The 13,097-nt window shown below is 42.6% G+C and overlaps 1 protein-coding gene across 2 annotated transcripts in view; it reads right to left on the bottom strand.

Moving 5' to 3' along the window:
• The window catches only part of Camk4 (calcium/calmodulin dependent protein kinase IV), a 227,350-nt gene extending 223,955 nt beyond the window's left edge, over nucleotides 1-3,395 (bottom strand). Inside the window, exons 1-2 of one of the 2 annotated variants that reach the window (XM_021214784.2) lie at nucleotides 3,375-3,395; nucleotides 2,481-2,689 (exon numbers count right to left, since the gene is read on the bottom strand). In XM_021214784.2, coding sequence (XP_021070443.1) covers nucleotides 2,481-2,629 — 149 coding nt within the window. In that variant the 5' untranslated portion in view covers nucleotides 2,630-2,689; nucleotides 3,375-3,395. Of the gene's footprint in view, nucleotides 1-2,480; nucleotides 2,690-3,137; nucleotides 3,170-3,374 lie in introns of those variants that run through there. The other variant, XM_029547243.1, reaches the window with a different exon arrangement.
• Nucleotides 3,396-13,097: the final 9,702 nt, after the last annotated feature.

Genomic DNA, 13,097 nt, shown 5'->3' with positions numbered 1-13,097 from the left:
CTCATCTAAAGGGGACTGTCTGCACTGAATCAGCTCATCTAAAGGGGGCTGTCTACACTGTGAACCAGCTCATCTAAAGGGGACTGTCTGCACTGTGAATCAGCTCATCTAAAGGGGGCTGTCTACACTGTGAACCAGCTCATCTAAAGGGGGCTGTCTGCACTGTGAATCAGCGCATCTAAAGGGGTCTGTCTACACTGTGAACCCGCTCATCTAAAGGGGGATGTCTGCACTGAATCAGCTCATCTAAAGGGGGCTGTCTACACTGTGACACAGAGCACCATACTGACAGCTGTGCATGAGGGAATCATGTGATTTGGCTTTAAGTCACCATTGCCCCTCCCAACCTCCCCCCACCCCATCCCCAGTCTGGCCCAAAACAGAAAGAAAAATGTAAATCTGATCACTAGTGCACAAAGCTTCCATGCCTTGATCACCGTGCACATAAGTTTTATTGCGTTCTGGTTCTAGATATTAAAAAAAAAAAAAAAAAAAAGACAGCTGAAATACCAGTTGGTTCTTACTTTAAGTTTATTTCATTGAAAAAAAATCACTTAGATTATGAAGTGAAATTAGTTCTCCAGCTTAACCAAGTGGCACAACCCCACTGCTCACCAACACTGCCATCTACAGAGAGCTTACCCAGCAACACAAGGTCCTGCCGGAGAACAGAGCAGAGTACAGCTCTCAGTGGTTCTGCTTTTCTTACTAAAGTATTGTAATCTGGTGATTGTAGGATAATAAAATATATATATGCAGCAGGACAAGTCTTCAAAATTTATAATAGATGTATATGCACAACCCCAACTGAATGGCGAACAGTAGGGCCACATTAAAAACAAGCAAACTTCAAACTCCTTCCCTGAGAGATTCCCCCATCCCATGCATGTGAACACTCTGAGGTGTTCCCTGTAAATCTTCCCACATCTCAAGTGTTTGGCATGATGGAGAGGCTTATTTTTGAATGAATAAGTCAGAATCTGTTAAGGGCTTCTGGGGCGTTGCTCCGATGTGCTGTGGGACCATTATCCCTCCACAGCAGCATCGGGCTGCACTTCCTCCATACCTCGCAACTTCTGAAGCACCGAGTAACCAATTTTAAGCATGCCATCTCTCTCATCAGAAGTTTGTACCACAAGGCTGTAGCATATCACACAAGTAAGAGAGATTCTTGAGCCTTTTCAAAGATATGAATTAGCTATCTCATCTCAATATACAACAGCCTCGCATGAACACCCAGAGACATGACTCAAAAATGAATGTGGACGTATACATCACCTTATGCTCAAACTGAGTGTTTCATAAATTTAAAGTTTAAAATTTGTCTCCATGAGAATTTTAAAAACAGCAACAAAATAAATAAATTCTTTCCAAAGTTTTACCTTTTTGCACAACACTAGTCCTCAAGTAAAGGCAACTCCTTCCCACTAAGTATAAATACCCAGAATCCAGTGCCACCATCTCCAGCAGTACCAAAAAAAAATTAAAATTAAAAAGCTGTTAGGTAAACTACCAACAGCAAAAGAAGGATGAAAATTAAATTGCAAGAAAAAAAAAGTTACTTGACAAGTTGAAATTGTGTTTAGATTCCCTATGATGAAAGCTTTGCATTTAAACAGCACTGAAAACAAGTTTCCTTATGTGTGTGCGGACAACAGAAAAGAAGAAAAACCTAAGCAAAGAAAAATAATGTTCAGTGGCTAAAGATCTGGGAACACACGGAATCAATCCCAAGGTAAAACTGCTACCCGTTTAGATCTTCAGAGCAGGCAATGAGATGGCTTTTTGCATACAGGATTTCAATAAACCACCCCAGCACACGAAGGAAGAGCCGCAGACCTCTTCTCAATAATCACTCCTGCCTGGCCCCCACGAGCCGCTTTCTCTTTAAGACCTCACTACTTCATTACTCTGCCTTTAACTCTCCTAAATGATTCATTCTCGCCTTCTCCTGAGCACACGCTGCAGGGAAGCTAGTATTTAGGTTAAATTTCTAGTGCCACTTGCTTTGGAGAGCTTGATGAGGGTAGGCAGGAGGGTTCTAATTTAATAAATTCACCACGATGTAGAAAGGCACACTGCAGCCCCCAACCCAAAACTAACTAGACACACAAGTCCCTCTGACAAACTATAATCTGAGCAAAGCCACTAATTAGGAAAGCAGAGTCCACGTGTGGTAAGAGGTATCACCCAAGTGGCAGCCAGTTCCAGGCAGGCAGGGCGGGAGAGTCTGGAGGATGCTTGCAGCTGCACCGGCCTAGGCGCTCTGGGGAGAGCCTGGTTGCCTGGGTCTAGAGCTAAGCTCTTGCCCAGACACTGACCAGGCTGGAGAGAGATCAAAGGTAGAGGGGCTGCTAGTCCGACACCCTCACCCTCGGGAGGTGTCGCAGCGAGAGGGACAACTAGCGTGCACGCTGCAGGCGTTCCCAGCCCGAGCCCGCGCCTCCACGCTCCGCCTGGTCCAGCACCCCTCGCCTTACCGTCCCAGCTCTGACTCCACCTCGAAGAAATCGCCCAGAGGATCCCGGTTAGAGCCGTCGATCCAGTAATCCGGGACGAGGCTCTCAGTACTGGCGCTGACCGAGGAGCAGGGCGAGGAGGGACAGGAGGGCACCGTGACTTTGAGCATCTTCGCCGCGGGACTCCGGAAGACGCCGCCGCTGCCCGAGCTCGAGTCGCCGGCCGCCGCCTGCAACACGGGAGCGAGAGGAGGCGTCCTTCAGCGCGCACACGCCCACCGCCGCGCCGGGCTGCGGCTCGCCTCCGCGCTCGGGAGCGAGGGCGGGCGGAGATGCCCGAGACCGTGAGCACCGACGCAGGGGAACCCGGAGCCACCGCCAGCCGGCAGAGACCAGGCAGGGAACCGCAGAGCTCAGGCGCCCTCCCCCTCGCTCCCGCCGCCCCACCTCCGTGCCTCCCTCCCGCCTGCCCTGCCAGCCCCCTCCCTGTGCTCCTCTCCCTTCCAGGCTGAGGCTGCCGCAGGGCCACCTAAAGCATTTGCCTGGGGAAGCCACTAGGACCCCCGGCGTGCATCTTCCTCCTCGCCCTGGGCAGGAGCCGGCAGCTTAGAAGGAGACCTCTCAGTCGGAGGCGAGCACCAGGAGTGGAAGGCACCAAGTGCGTGGTGAGAAAGAGACCTGGTCATTGTTGGCGCAACTCATGTTTCCTGGAGCGAGGCTCAAAGCGGGCGAGTCCCTCCCTTCCACCCGGCACCAGCTAACCAGTCACCCCTTGTTGGTCCCTATGTCAAAGCTTATAGGGATGATAGGGGAGGGCGTCCTGTGGTTGCCAGCTCCTGGCAGGCTGCCTTCTGCTGGAACTCAGTGCACACCGGAGGAGAGGAAAGGGCCTAGGTCCATTCTGACCTGACTCACCTTTGATTGAAGTCTTCAATTTGTCATCTCTGCTGGTGGCCCTGTCGCCTCTGGCTCTGTTGGAGCTCCTAAAAGGGCACACACTTGGATGTGTCTAGTCCAATTTCAGCATCTGAAGGCCAGCAGCTGAAAAGACTCAGAGAAAGGCTCCAGAGAAGCCAACTAGGCAAACCTTGCCTCAAGGCAAGCCCTGTCACTATTCTTGACAGAGGAGGTTGCTACAGTTAGAGCCTTTTTCCCCCCCATGAGCTGCACCCCATCAGAAGCATTCTAATGTCCACTCATCAACTGCCATGGTGATTTTAAGTACTGACTGAATAAGATACCCTTGGGCTTTATTTCTTCTAGGATTTCAGCAAAGATAAACAACAATTAGTCATGTCATTGTAAAGTGTGTGTGTGTGTGTGTGTGTGTGTGTGTAGGTGTGCACACCACAGTTACTACATCATAGTATAAAGCATAAAGGTAGTTACTGTATCACATCCGATTTGCGGCTAAATGACTCTAGACCATTTATCCATTTAATATTACAGAGACATTAGGGTGTTTTTTTAACCTTTTCTCCAATATGCTCTGAACTATTCCCAGCAATTCTCCATTCCTGAAAGCATCAGTCACAAGTAGGTTCCAAATTTTTCCTCTCATTTGTTTAGATAGTACTCATTATAATACTGGTGAACTCTCCAATACCAAAACGAAACAATTCGATGGTAGTCAGAAGTAAGAGTTTAAATTTCAATACAAAACTATTCCTTGAAGGTGAGCAAATGCTCAAAATACAATGTACAAGCGGCAGATGTATGTATGGTTCACTCAAGGTCCCGTGTATACTGGATATTTGGTGAGAGACTAAAAATGCATTGCCTTTCAGCGAGTAAACTCACTAATCTTCACATTAAAATATCATAAACAAAACAAGATACTAATGCTATCTAAATCCTTCTCTCACAAAGTAAGTTTCCCTTAGCTGGCAGTGATGGCTGGGAAGAGACACGTAAAGTAGTTGCTAGGCTATTCAAAATCACAGTTCATTGAAGCAAGCCCCTGAGGAGCAGCAGTGGCTGTAAACGTGTCTGTTGTAAATTATTTAACAACCTGGGTCTAAAACAAGCACACACATGGTGACCCCAATGTTTTCTTGCTGTTTTCAAAGACAATGGTTGGGGAAAGAGGCCATATGTAGTACAGAAGTGACCATAGAAATTATATTTACTTTTAGTACAAGATTGGTCATTTGATAGATACTTCACAAAGGACTTCGGGGGCAGTGGGGGGAGGGGGCAGGCAACAAATGAAAGTTTACCAAGATTCATCATCATCATCACTATGTTTTCAGTTTTGCTACCAATGTTTTCAGTTAGCTGCAGTAAACTGGAGTGGAAGTATTAGATGGAAAATTCCAGATAGGAACAATTCCCTACTCTACTAGATGGCACAGCGAACTCTGAGAGCCTATTCTACCCTAAACAGGATACAAGTCGCTCTTCTGCCCGGTGCATCCGTCCTTTATATGCTACCCTCCTGACTGTTACTCGCCATCACAGATCATTGTATGTTGTGTGGGAAAAGCAGAGTTTAGGCAGAGTTCAGAGCTACCTGCAGCCTCATGCATCTACTGGAAGTCTTGGGATGACGTCTTGTGGGAAGCAAGGGGGAGGTGATGTATTTCCTTTAATCCATGGAGCCTTCTTTCTTATTTTAAAGAGATGAATATAAAATACCAGATGCTATTTTAAAGCAAGTGAAACAAGAATTAAATACATGAAATTTATCATTTTTACTAAGCCTTGGCTAAAAATGAAAAAAAAAAAACAAATATAAATGCATCAAAACAACAACAACAACAAACAAACAAAAACAATGTTAACTCAATCTTGAACATATGAACAAAGAGTAACAGACTCAGATTTGGAAGACCTGAAATCCAGACTTGGAGTAGGAGAAGATCATAAGAAAAAAAATCTAATTCTTACCACAGGAGCTCAAGAAAGGCTTTGAAGCAGGAGACAGAGAACAAGACATTGGATGGAGTGTCTAAAGGCGAATGCCTAGAGCCATGCCGAACACACCATCCCCAAAGCCAAAAAGAACGCAATAGATTTGACTGTAAATGTGGAACAGTGGTAAATTTTGTGTTAGTCAGATGTTACAGCTGGCGCCATATTCAAAATGGAAATTAAGTGGAACTCTGGAAAATCAGCAGTATGATATATCTATAATCTTAAAAGATGCTGACAGATTATTGTCTTATATCCATCAAATGACCATTCACATAAACACTGGACAGTTCTTCACTGGAAATAGAACAAGCAAGAGCCACTGGGGAATAAACCAATAGCTGGGGTGCTAAAGAAAGGGAGGGAGGGAGGGAGGAGGGAGAGAGGGAAGGAGGGGGAAAGAAGGAAAGAAGGAAAGAAGGAAAGAAGGAAAGAAGGAAGGAAGAAGCCTGATTTCTGTTTTCTTGCAGTATAAGAAATGAAACTGAGAGCCTTGCACATCATAAGTAGCGCACTACCACTGAGCTACATGGCTGATGGCTGATCCTTGTGATTTCTGTGAATTGTCCACTGTTAAGTAGATTCATCAGTTACACAAAGGAGCTGTTTACTGTGTCTTTAACACACTAATGGACAATTTCTCATTCTGATAACTCTCCTGTGTATAAAAAACTTCGTTTCCTGGAATACATGTAACAGTTAGTGAAATGTTCAAGGTAAGAGCCAACTGGGTTGGAATGGAAATGATATCGCCCACAGAAAAAACCTTTTGAGAAACTTCAGTCTTCATAGCTTAAAATATCAGACAACAGACAGTTCACTAGCAGGATAGTAGAAATAGAAGAAAATTGCAGAAAGAATGGACCACTGTGGAGAAATTTACAATCTATACATACTTGTACTAAAAGAATAGGCTAATCTCTTACAGTGTGGAAATGCGTGCTAAATTTCAATAAAATCGGAATAAATTGATAATCAAACAAGCAAAACGACTAAGAAAATGTGCATGGTTTGGAGTGTAAGTTAAACCAGTCTTGGCAGGAGAGATAGTTCAGAGGTTAAGAGCACTGGCTGCTCTTCCAGAGGACCTGAGTTCAACTCCAAGTACCCACATGGCAGCTCACAGCTGTCTGTAACCCCAGTTCCAGGGGATCCAACACCTTCACACAGACATACATGCAGGCAAAACACCAATGTGCATAAAATATATCATTTTTTAAAAGTTACACCGAGTTAAATGTGTGTTTGAGTGAAGGAATTAAGAAATAATTTTATATGAATATAATAGAATTTGAATCTTTGCAGATGAATATTGATAACATCCAACTTATTTTTAAAAATTGCTAGACACATAAAAGCTATAGGAAAATATGAATTGGAGCTGATAGTAAAATTACACAAATTAATTTCAAGATGATTCATAGCCTAATCCCAAGAAAGATTTAAAACAGAAAATAAAAACGTTTAAATAATTAAAATGGAAACGGTTACAATGAGACTAAAGCTGGGGATTCCGACCAGAGAAATGGAAAATACTCAAAAGGATTATTGGAAATTTCAGAACTGATATAAGTCATCTAAATTTTAGAAGTTTTATGAAAAGGGCCTAAGGAAGAAGACTTGCAGTTTACAGAAAGAAGGCTGGGTGGTCTAATAGGTCTCATGCCCAATGACTAAGATAGAGCTCAGAAAACTTCACCTCCTTTTGTTCATGTCTGAGTTCCCCTCCCACACTGAGCTATGGCTGGCCTAGTTGAAAAACAGACTGTGATGGAAGGGCAGGTCATAAAGGCCCAGGCGATGATGTCTTCCACCCTTTGTTTGATCATTCTGAAGAAAGGACACTCACATGCAAACTCCTCGAGAGAGGATCGACTCTAAGTAATCGAGCTACCCCAGGAGTAGATTCCAAACCTTAATCTGTGTTTCTAACTGTTGCCTGACTTCTTCCCCAACGGAGAACCCCCCATCAGAGTACCCCAAATACTTGCTGCCTCTCTTGGCCATGTGCTCACGGTGGCCTCCTCCTCTCCCAGTACTTTCTTCTCGCCTCCCTCTGGGACCACCCCCCAAACAGGTAACTCAAAGCCCACCTACCCCTAATCCCTCCAGGAATTGGCTGTAGCCATTTTTTATTTATCAAATAGTTTTAAATTAAGGAACAAGGTTTGCACAGCAAAAGCTGGTAAGCCTGAGAATTCTTTCATAGACAACTAGACCTTCAGGTAGAGAATTTAGCATTACAATACTTGGCAAAGGACCAAACCTCAACAGAGCCTTCAGAGAGGGTCATGTGATATAGATGCCTGTTGAGGGTTAAGCATGCCATAGTCCCTAATTCTCTGAACTTTGGCCAGTTGTGAGTTTCTGTGTTAATCACTATCTACAGCAAATAGAAACTTCTCTAATGAAGTCTGAGATATATGGATATAAAAGTAGGTCATTGGGGGTTGACTAAATACTGTATCCATTTAGCCAAAGAATGACACTAAGTCTCCCTTAGGGCCTATCATGTATCCAAGAAACAGGTTCTTGGCCTAATAATGGCTCCAGGTGTGAGTTTCATCTATGGAGAGGGACTTAAAGCAGAAAGCAGATGGTTGCCCACATGAAGTGTGTGCCACTATTGTAGCCAAAACTGGTTGAGCAGAGAAAGGCGGATGGATAAGAGGGTTGGGGGCTGGAGAATAATCAAAGCACAGTATGCAAAAGTCTCAAAGAACTAATAAAAATATGGCCAAAAACTAAAGTAGTGAACTCTCAAATGTAATTTAACTGAGAAGATGTGTGACTACTTAAAGAAATAGAAAAAACCCACAAAATGTTTTTCAAGATTGAAATTCAAATATGGCTAAACTATGTATGAAAGAACTCAAGCCCAGATGGTTATCATGATAAAGAAAGGTGGTTTTTGATAAAATTAGATAAATTATATTAAAGTCAAGATGTAGATATATAGATAGATTATGTATATGTATATAGAACAAAGAGCAGAATTGAGCACGAACATAACTATGAAAGCCAATATAGTTTATTTAGAGACAACATGCAGTTAAAAAATTATAACATTGAATTTTATTATTTATAGTATAGATAGGAGCATAATATGGCATAAGATACTAGATACAGTCTCCTGTGCATAATATTTGAGAAAGATCTAAGCTAATAGCACAGAATGTAGATCTGTGCCTCGGGCCGCTGTGGGGGAGGGATCAAGTGGAAAGGGGGCTGGAAGGACTTGTGAAAGGTGAGATTACTGTGATTACAGGATTTTGTGAATTTCTTGGAACTAAAATACACCTTTTAAAAAAATCTATTAACTTTTTATATGCAAATTACATAGCAATGATGGCATTTATTCTATTGATTAAATAAGAACAGTCAGAAAACAGCCAAATCTCTAATTTAGGAAAATTCAAAAGACAATAAATATTTAGAAAGAAAAAGTTTAATTCTTCGAGATATTGAATTAATTCAGAATCCTAAAATTAAGTTTGGCAAAGTAACAGCATGCAAACCTGTAGAAAACAATGCATTGGGGATTGGAGAGACGACTCGGTGGTTAAGAGCACTTGCTGGTCTTCCAAAACACCTAACTTCTGTCCCTTGTATCCACACCAAGAGGCTCACAACGACCTGTAGCCATCCACCTCCAAGGGATCTGATGTCCTATTCTGGAATTCTTAGGCATCTACACACACACAGCACACAAAGACACAAAACACATACACACCACACACATACCGAAATAAATAAAAATAAAAATTTAAAAGTCAATTATATTTCTGCATACTAAGGCAATGATAATATGAATATAAATATTCTATATACAATAGAATAAAGAGGCATTAGAATATTTATCAAACACTTCAAGTTTTCAATTCTTCTGTTCTTGATGCTATCAAGGGTTTCTGACAGAAATAAAACAAGATACAAATAAATGTTAAGGTAACATCATTGATGAGAAGATTCAATATTGGTGCAAACCTGTTCCCCCCTTACTGAATCCTAAAACACAATATTGTAAGAGAATGAAGTTGTAAGTCTCAATTTAACTTACGACTTACTGTGAAGTTACAGAAATGAAAATATCTAAAGACAGAAAACAGAGCTTAGCACAATAAAATAGTTCTAGCTGGGCGGTGGTGGCTCACACCTTTAATCCTAGCACTTGGGCAGCAGAGGCAGGCAGATTTCTGAGTTCGAGGCCAGCCTGGTCTACAGAGTGACTTCCAGGACAGCCAGGGCTATACAGAGAAACCCTGTCTCAAAAAACCAAAAAAAAAGGGCTGGTGAGATGGCTCAGTGGGTAAGAGCACCCGACTGCTCTTCCAAAGGTCCGGAGTTCAAATCCCAGCAACCACATGGTGGCTCATAACCATCCATAACAAGATCTGACGCCCTCTTCTGGAGTGTCTGAAGACAGCTACAGTATACTTAAATATAATAAATAAATAAATCTTAAAAAATAAATAAATAAATAAATAAACCAAAAAAAGTTCTAAAACTTATAGATATGACTAATTCATTTTTAAATAATTTGAAGCATTAAGTGGACAAAAACCACACATTTCTAAAAAGTGATAACAGAAAAAAATGGGCCCCAACATTTTCTTTGTATCACAAATTAACATGTATCATAAACTTATGTGCCAAAGTTAGACCTACAATAATACTCCTGGAAGAAATGGTAAAAAATTATCTCCCAGAACCACCTGAAGCTTGAGGTATCTCAGACATGACTTAATGAGCCTCCATTTTCTAAATGAGAAATATTTAAAAGTTAGAGTATAACCAATTCTAAAAAAAAAAAAAATTTTTTACAGAAAGAGATGTAATTAAGAAAGTGAAACAAAGCCACAAACTGGGAGGTAACATTCTCGAGAAAAATACTTGATAAAGATTATACATCCAGAATGTGTAACACACTTTTGGGAATAAAAAAGAAAAAACACCAAAAAAAAAAAAAAAAAACTTAACAGAGGATACTGGAACACGTACAGTGCTGTTTAAAATAGCAGCAGGGGGCTGCAGAGATGACTCAGCAGTTTAGAGCACCGGCTGCTCCTCCCTGAGCACCTGGGTCCCATGTCACAATGCTCACATAGTGGTTAACAAACAGCTGTGGTGCCAGCCACAAGGAGCCTACATCTTCTGACTTCTGTGTGTACCAGCCGACACGTGGTACACAGGCATGCATGCACATAACACCCTATACATAGAATACAAATAAATCTAAAAAAAACATAATAATATAAAAAAGAACGAAATACCAGGTTAAGGTTTTCATGAACCCTTCAGAGAAATAAGGTCATAGGACAATGGAATAGTCTAAAAATCCAAGACTGGTACCCCTTGGAACATGACATGCAACCTGTACCCCAGTCTCTGCTGACCAACACAAGATACACAGAATCCAGAGAAACAAGATGCTAAGTGGCCTCTCTCTGACCTGAGTGCAGACACCCTGTGACCAGCCACCCTCTTGTCCACTATAAGTAACATCTTCCTTGCCTTGATAAACTGTGTCCCTCTACAGTTGTAACCCAAAATATCCTGAGTTAATCCAGACCCAAAAGGACAAACTAGCCAAAAAAGTACAGAATGCCCAGGACACAATCAACAGAACTCAAGAAGGTTAACAAGCCAAAGGGCCCAAGTGAGGTTGCCTCGACTCCACTGGGAGGGAGAAGAAAGCCATGGGGGGCAGGGCAGAGGGAGGGAGGAACCTGGGTGGAAAAGGAGACAGAGAGGGGAAAGGGGGAACATGATCAGGTATTGGGGGGAAACAGGAGTGAAGTCCAGCAGAAAGAATTTAAACAGGCAACCTGGGGGGGGGGGGGAGCGCTAGAATGTACCAGAGACCTGGGAAGTGATAGATGCTCAGGACTCAAAGGGGGGACCTTAGATGAAATGCCCTACAGTGGGGAGAGGGAACTCATAGAGTCCACCTCCAGCAGAAAGACAGGGCATCAAGTGGAAGGATGGGGTTGCCATCCCACAGTCAAAACTCTGACCCAGAACTGTTTCTGTCTAAAAGAACTGCAGGGACAAAAAATAGAGAAGAGACTGAGAGAAAGGAGGTCCAATGATCAGCCCAACTTGGGAATCCAGCTCAAGGGGAGGCTCCAAGGCCTGACACTATTACTCATGATATGCTATGCTTACAGACAGGAGCCTAGCATGGCTGCCCTCTGAAAGGCCCAAAAAACAGCTGAATGGGTCAGATGCAGGTACTTACACCCAAGCAATGGACAGAAGCAGGGGACCACTGTGGTTGAGTTAGAGAAAGGCTGGAAAAAGCTGAGGAGGAGGGCAACCCCATTGGAAGACCAGCAGTCTCAATTGACCTGGACACCAAGATCACTCAGACACTGAGCCACCAATCAAGCAGCATAAAGTAGCTGATACGAGCCCCTGCCCCACCCCACACCTCAAAAAAAACCATATACAGCAGAGGATTGCCTGGTCTGGCCTCAGAGAGAGATGATGCACTTAACCCTCAAGAGACTTGAGGCCCCAGGGAGTGGGGAGGCCTGGTCAGGTGGGGGGCGGGGAACATCCTCTTGGAGATGGGGGTGGAGGAATGGGATGAAGAACAGTTGGAGGGCATCCCAGGAGGGGGATAATGACTGGACTGTAAAAAATAATAATAATAATAATAATAATAATAATAATAATAATAATAATAATAAATAAATAAATAAATAAATAAAGATTTTTAAAAAGAGAGAGAAAAAGAAAAAAAAAATCTTAACACTCACTGACAATGGGTAATGACTGGACTGTAAAAATCAGATTAAAGATTTGAAAAAAGAGAAAGAGAAAGAAAAAAATCTTAACACTCACTGACAATGCGGCTCATGGGATACCCAGATTCACTGGTTAGATGAGTGTCAGATTTAGCCCAATCCCTGGTAAAATCTTGCATCCATTGACTGGGCTGAGAGACCCCGCCTCAATTCCACACAGCTCTATAGGAACCCTCCATCCCCACAGCTCTCAGGAAGGTTCAGTTAGGCCTTCTCCCTGCCTTGTTCATTCTTTACAGGGGTCACAGTGCTGACTGGGGCTCAAGAGTCTTTTCTCGTGCATATTCTGTCTTCTCTACCTTGACAAATGCTTTTCAGGGGACTTGATTGCAAACAAGAAACTTGATTGTTAACAGAAAGTGACTCAGGGAAACAGGCTCTGACTTTATAACTTGTAACTTTAGAACCTTATAACCCACCACTTAGATAACAATAACTATCCAACTAAATAAGTGGAGTTTGGTGGCTCCCGGAATATTGTGACAACATGTTATGGTTACACTTCCATTGCATAACAAGTTACTCTACTGCCTAAGGGCCTAAAATAACTGTTGTCTCTCATGATTGGGCTCAGTGGGGCACTTCTCCAGGCATCAATGAACTTGGCTGCAGTTGCAGTCATCTGGGACCTTAATTGGGCTCATTCATGTGGATGGAAGCTGAGCAAGTTCAGTAGGATGACAGTGAGTGGGCTGTTCACAGTGTGGTGGCTGGATTCCAAGAGGGACATTCCAGAGCAAGAGCTCTTTTAAAAAACAAAACAAAACAAAACTGTGTGGTTGTCTTTACGTCGCAAACTTAAAACAAGAGATGAAGTATATTACTTCACAGAGAAGTATCTACTATGACAACTAATATTGAAATGATGACAATTAATTAAAACAACGCTCTTTCAAAATAACATAAGTCCTGG

The sequence above is a fragment of the Mus pahari genome, chromosome 15, assembly GCF_900095145.1.
Source record: "Mus pahari chromosome 15, PAHARI_EIJ_v1.1, whole genome shotgun sequence".
Classification (NCBI taxonomy): Eukaryota; Metazoa; Chordata; class Mammalia; order Rodentia; family Muridae; genus Mus; species Mus pahari.
This window is presented reverse-complemented; position numbering and strand designations above follow the sequence as displayed.